At 49.1% G+C, this 5848-nt stretch overlaps 1 protein-coding gene across 1 annotated transcript; it reads left to right on the forward strand.

Moving 5' to 3' along the window:
- The first annotated feature begins 1621 nt into the window (after window positions 1-1621).
- On the forward strand, window positions 1622-4006 carry LOC109828386. Its single transcript, XM_020395395.1, has 5 exons — window positions 1622-2147; window positions 2234-2428; window positions 2508-2882; window positions 2962-3117; window positions 3194-4006. Exons 1-5 carry the CDS (start codon window positions 1643-1645, stop codon window positions 3940-3942), a joined length of 1980 nt encoding a protein of 659 aa, XP_020250984.1. The 5' UTR covers window positions 1622-1642; the 3' UTR covers window positions 3943-4006.
- Window positions 4007-5848: the final 1842 nt, after the last annotated feature.

Here is a 5848-nt window from a genome sequence, read left to right on the forward strand (position 1 = left end):
GGAAGATGCCAAGAGAGTCAATGATCCAAAATACTGCGCATTTCATAGAGCGGTGCACCATCCCACCAAAGTATGCTATGCTCTTAAGGACAAGATCCAAGCTCTCATCGATGTCGGGGTCATTACCATGAAACAGCCCAAGGAGAAGAAATTGGGGGCGAATGCAGTGACGATTAGCTTCGGCTCTTTTCCCGTGAACCAGTTCCAGCTTGAGCCAGTAATAAAGGCAGCAGTGAAGACGGTGAACGATGATCCTCACAAGCAGCGCCAGAAGGGACTCGTGCCACACACAGCCCCTAATGGCGAGATTCTTTGGGTTCATCCAGATCTGATCGGAGACGAACAGTGGACTGGGACCTCTTCCAAGAAGAAATCAAAAGGGAAAGGCAGATCTTGTTATGGGGTGTCCGCTATTCCAGGAAGAGACGATGACAGAATTCCGGCTTTCCCAGCCTTCCCACTTTCTGAAGATGAGCAGGAAACCTTCGCCACTCGGAGCGGGAATGAGTATCACTACAAGTACCCAGATGCTTCCGAGCAATTAGGTACCAAAACCCCTCCTACCAAGACATTGGCGGAGCTAGGAATTGCAGCAATTCCCCCAACGCCTATAGCTACGGAGAAAGTCCAGCAGAAGGAGAAGGGAAAAGAGCCTTTACGCCAAGAAGCCCAGAACCCGAGGCATTCTCGATTCAATCATCCGATTGGAAGAGACAAACCGGGAAATGTGAGCTCTTCACCCCATTTCGACATTATGGCGCAGTTGGCCAACATCCCGGCTAGGATAACCCTATACGAGCTATTGCGCCTGTCCAAGGATACAAGGAAAGCATTACAGGAGGCTTTGAGCGATTCTGAAGCTTTTCTCACTCAAATCAAGCCGTCGCCTGAAGGACCAGAGTCATCTGCTCAGCATTGCAATCTCGCGGCGCATCATTTTCCATGCATCTATTTTACCAAAGAAGACATGCAGACGAAGAACTCAAAGCATGATCGGCCCTTATATTTTACCGGGCACATTGGCTCCAGCATGGTCAACCGGATCCAAGTTGATCCGGGTTCCGCTGTTAGCATAATGCCATTCCGATTGATGCATCATCTCGGAATCCCGACGAGCAAATTAGCCTCCACTGGCACTACGATTTATGGATTCAACACCAGCGGGTCTAGACCCTTGGGGAAGATCCGAATCAAGTGCCAGATCGGAGATTTAAAATCGGAAGTTACTTGTTATGTAATTGATGCAGAAACGTCCTATAATTTGCTGTTGGGTCGACCTTGGATCCACGGTAACCTTATAGTTCCGTCAACTCTGCATCAATGCCTCAAGTACATAGACTCGAATAATGAAGTCAAGACGGTGGTCGTGGATAAGCAACCGTTTAAGGGATTGGAAAACTATTTCACCGATTCCCTTCTATATGGCGCTGAATCCGATACTGAATCACCGGCCCAAGGAACTGACAGCGGAGATGAAGCTGATACCGAAACTGGGCTTGATTACGATGGTGGTTTTGTACTTAATGACATTGTACCCATTGTAATCAATCTTGATGATGAAGAATCATCGGAGAATAGTTGTAATTGGCAACTTGCCGAATTCCCTCGCTTTTCGGGACGTTATGGCGAGGAGTTGACTGATATGGAGAAACCCCGAACTAACCGGACTGCTCTCGACGTCGGTTGTTTCCGCTGGTTGGTGAACATCCGAGTCGGGTATCTTGTTCTCCGGGTGAAGGACCGCTGCCACATAGAGCCTTACCTTCCCTGCCGTTTCGCACGTCAGTTTGGCTATGACCAACTATACGTTGGGAATCCGAGTCGTAGTTTGCGTGTTGAGGGAGGACTCGTTGACGGCGTACGGGCGTGGTTATGGACCATGGTTGGCTGCACCGGGGCTCAGTTTGCTCTTCCCTCCTATAAACGCAAGCCGATGATTACCTTCCTCAGCTGTAAATGGTTCCTCTCTGCCGATGAATCCATAAGTGTGAGGAGTCTTTCGGAACTAGAATCCGATCACTTGGTTCAATCTGCTATGATGGCTGCTCGCAGGGCTGAGCCTGCTCAGAGACAGAGGAAGAAGTCCACCGGAATTCCCGAAGGGGAGTATGCAGATATAGATACCGACCAAGCAGAACTTGATACAGGTTTGTCATGCTCTTTGATCCTCTTTCTCGACTTCAATTGGTATTGGCGAAAGATCTGGTTCATGAGATGATTCTTGTTGTTTCAGGTGGGGTAGCCGACGACCATGGGTCGCTCGCTTCCCGTCGTGCGAAATCCAAGTTTGGTGGCCAAACTTCGCATGACCGCCCCGTTGGTTCTATGAGGGGTGATCCTTCGAAAAGGAAAAAGATTGCCCATAAACCTCATGTTGATCAGCGCTCCCATGGGGTAGATTCAGGAGGCTTTGCCGACGGGGAGGAAGGTAACATTTTGTTGTACCCACTTTTATTGCTTTAAGATGATTTACCTTCCGGGATCCCTGATCCTGTTTCATAATTCAGGGTTCTTCGAGGAGGGCGAGCTTCCACCAGGTCCGGTATTCTCTGGGGCTGACAACATGGACTGCTTCATGCAGCAGGTGTGCGACGCCCTTCGTGATGGCTCCCTGGGCATTGATCTGAACATCGATCTTGGGCAGGCAGATGGTGTTGATCCCACCGGTTCATTTTCAGATATACCTACATCCGGTGCTGCAGGTGTTGCGACAGAAGGGCCAGACGGGGATGGGGCCTCCCCTATTGCAGATTTCGAAGAGCAGGGATATGTTCCTGCACCGGTCTTCCCGAGACCTGACTCTGGACTGTTAGCCGATATGTTAGCTGAACAAGCTCCCACCGGGACTGTGAGACCACTCTTTGAGAGTGATTCATCCACAGGTATATATCCAATTTCCTCTCTTCTTTGCTTGTCTCAGTCTCCATTTTGACTAATAAAGAAGTGCAACTATATGACCAGGCGCTGTACCTGATTCTGCTATAGCTTCGGGTGTTTTCCCGCCTTCGCCTAATACGACTGACTTGCCCACGAGGGTTGATATACCTTCCATGAGCATTCCTGTCGTTACTTCGGAGCCTGTCGAACCCCAACCCGAGGGGATTTCCGCCGGTATAGGTATACCTCGAATTTCCCTTAGGGTCTTTTCGATTGTATTTAATAGTTTCTTGACCTCCCATACTGCTGCTTGCAGGTTCTCGACCGTCTCTATATGAGCAGGTCCATGCTCTCTTGGCCGATACCAATCCAGATGGGGATGTCTTCCGCACTGACCTCGGCTTCTTTACTGCCTTTTATAACGGCGTGATTGATAAGCTTCTGCACAGAGGGTCTTCTTTTGATCAGTTCAGGCGTTCCTTCTCCCGTCACATGATGATGATGAGGGAAGAGGGATATCCGGATTTGGCCGATTCCTTTACAGCTGATTTCGCTGCCCTGGAGTCAGAGATTCGAGAGCTGAGGGAGTTGAAGGCTGGTGGAGCTCCCTCTTTTGCATCTTCTCAGGTGGAGGATAGGTTGACGCAGTGGCATGAACTGCGATCTTCCGTTGGCAGCGAGCTTCGATCACGTGAGCGCACTGTCGAGCAGCTGATGGCCTCTCTGGCGAGGAAAGACACCAGCAGAGCTGAGTTAGTGAGCTCCTTAGATTCCACTCGTGCAGAGATAGCTAGACTGAAGGAGGCCTTGGAACGCGCCGAAGAATCTGCCGCTACCATTTCTGAGGAACTGGTTGGGTTGGAGCGTTCTCGTGAATGGACACTCGACAGGCTGGGATCAGTGCAGGAGGGGTTGATGAAGCTACGACACGAAGCCGCAGAGGTTCTCAACAGTTCCGAAGATTCTGTCCGAGCTAGCCTGCAGGCGGAGTTCGAGCAGGACTATATGGACAGGCTCTCTGGTTTAGAGTCTCATATTCTTAGCCGTCGGTTGCCTTCGGACTAACGAGCTTTTGTTGTATGCTTTTGACTTGATTTATTAATAGAAAATCCGCATTTGCTTCTTTTGTGTTTTCTCTGTATCTCTTCCGAATGACAGATTTATGGGATTTTTGGCAAACCCCCAGCCATCAACGGGTTTGAGGTGCCTTTACCGATTACCGTTTGAATCGGGCTAGCATGCGGATTGTCGAAATCCGTTCCGCATGTAACGTTGTGCTGAGAGAGTAAACTCTCTGAGGCTTTGTGCTATGATCTTGAATACATAGGCTTCGTCTTTCTCACGGGAATAGACTACCCGGCAACGCGTGTTAGGCGTTGACTTTGGGGTTTTTGGCAAACCCCCAGCCTTCAACGGGTTTGATGTGCCTTTACCGATCACCGTTTGAATCGGGCTAGCATGCGGATTATCGAAATCCGTTCCGTATGTAACGTTGTGCTAAAGGAATGAACTCCCTTAGACTTGCTGCTACGACTTCGAATACGTAGACTTTGCCCTTGTTACGGGAATAGGCTACCCGGCAACACGTGTTAGGTGTTGACTTATCCCTACTTAGGATTCGGGATAAAATTCCCCACGCACCAAGTGCGCGGATTGGAAGTTGAAAGTTGTGTCAAAATAGGAGAGGAAGAATTTTATATTCTATCTCCCGCTGGAAAGGAAACTTGAGGTGGGATTCCCCACCCCCAGTATCTGGAAGGATGAACTGGGAATGGGATCTCCACTCCGAGCACCCGGAATGATGAACTGGGAGTGGGGTCGCCACTCCGAGCATCGGAAAGGTCCGAGGAGAGGAAGAATTTTATATTCTATCTCCCGCTGGAAAGGAAACTTGAGGTGGGATTCCCCACCCCCAGTATCTGGAAGGATGAACTGGGAATGGGATCTCCACTCCGAGCACCCGGAATGATGAACTGGGAGTGGGGTCGCCACTCCGAGCATCGGAAAGGTCCGAGGAGAGGAAGAATTTTATATTCTATCTCCCGGTGGAAAGGAAACTCGAGGTGGCACACCCCCAGAATCCGAAAGGCTCAAACGACCCTAACTGTCGTAAGGTTTGGTCATTTGACTCTGAAGAGGAAGAATTTTATATTCTATCTTCAGCTGGAAAGGAAACTCGAGGTGGCACACCCCCAGAATCCGAAAGGCTCAAACGACCCTAACTGTCGTAAGGTTTGGTCATTTGACTCTGAAGAGGAAGAATTTTATATTCTATCTTCAGAACTGGAGAGGAAGAATTTTATATTCTATCTCCAGCAAAAGAGGGAAACTCGAGGTGGGATCTCCACCTCCAGAATCCGCAGGATGAAACTAGAAGTGGGATCTCCACTCCGAGAATCGGAAAGTTCAAACGACCCTAACTGTCGTAAGGTTTGGTCATTTGAACAAAAGATGACTCGGTCTTAGTCTCGACCAGGGTAAGTTGTGACTAAGCGAGGGTTCGAGATGACCCTAACTGTCGTAAGGTTTGGTCATTCGGGAGTTTGAAAGTGGACCTCTCGTTCATTGAAGGAATCGAGAGGGGACTTTGGCTTTGGTCCTAACTGTCGTAAGGTTTGACCAAGTGGGAAATTTGGAACGATCACAACTACGTGAAAGTTTGACCGCCCGATTTGTGGACCTCTCGTTCGTTGAAGGAATCGAGAGGGGACTTTGGCTTTGGTCCTAACTGTCGTAAGGTTTGACCGAGTGAGGAATGTGTGGCGAAGACTATGAGTAATCGAACACCAATGAAAGTTTTGTGAGGGAAAATTAATCCCTCGAATGATTGGATCTCATCTGATGAGGGTTAGAGTCTGACAAACTAGAACATTCGGGGTTCGAATGTGGACTTCTTGTTCATCTCTCTTATACCGACCAGGTTATCCCTAAGAATACCCCAATGTGGTATTCTTCCGGGAACTTCCCGATA

Source organism: Asparagus officinalis, unplaced genomic scaffold (genome assembly GCF_001876935.1).
Source record: "Asparagus officinalis unplaced genomic scaffold, Aspof.V1 AsparagusV1_Un1265, whole genome shotgun sequence".
NCBI classification, from domain to species: Eukaryota; Viridiplantae; Streptophyta; class Magnoliopsida; order Asparagales; family Asparagaceae; genus Asparagus; species Asparagus officinalis.

Excerpts from the sequence above, each read along its gene's own strand:
- LOC109828386 (XM_020395395.1), top strand. The coding sequence starts at position 1,643 with ATGGAGAAACCCCGAACTAACCGGACTGCTCTCGACGTCGGTTGTTTC. Across the intron at positions 2,148-2,233 it reads CCAAGCAGAACTTGATACAG|GTGGGGTAGCCGACGACCAT; the intron begins GTTTGTCATGCT and ends TTGTTGTTTCAG. Across the intron at positions 3,118-3,193 it reads GGGGATTTCCGCCGGTATAG|GTTCTCGACCGTCTCTATAT; the intron begins GTATACCTCGAA and ends TGCTGCTTGCAG.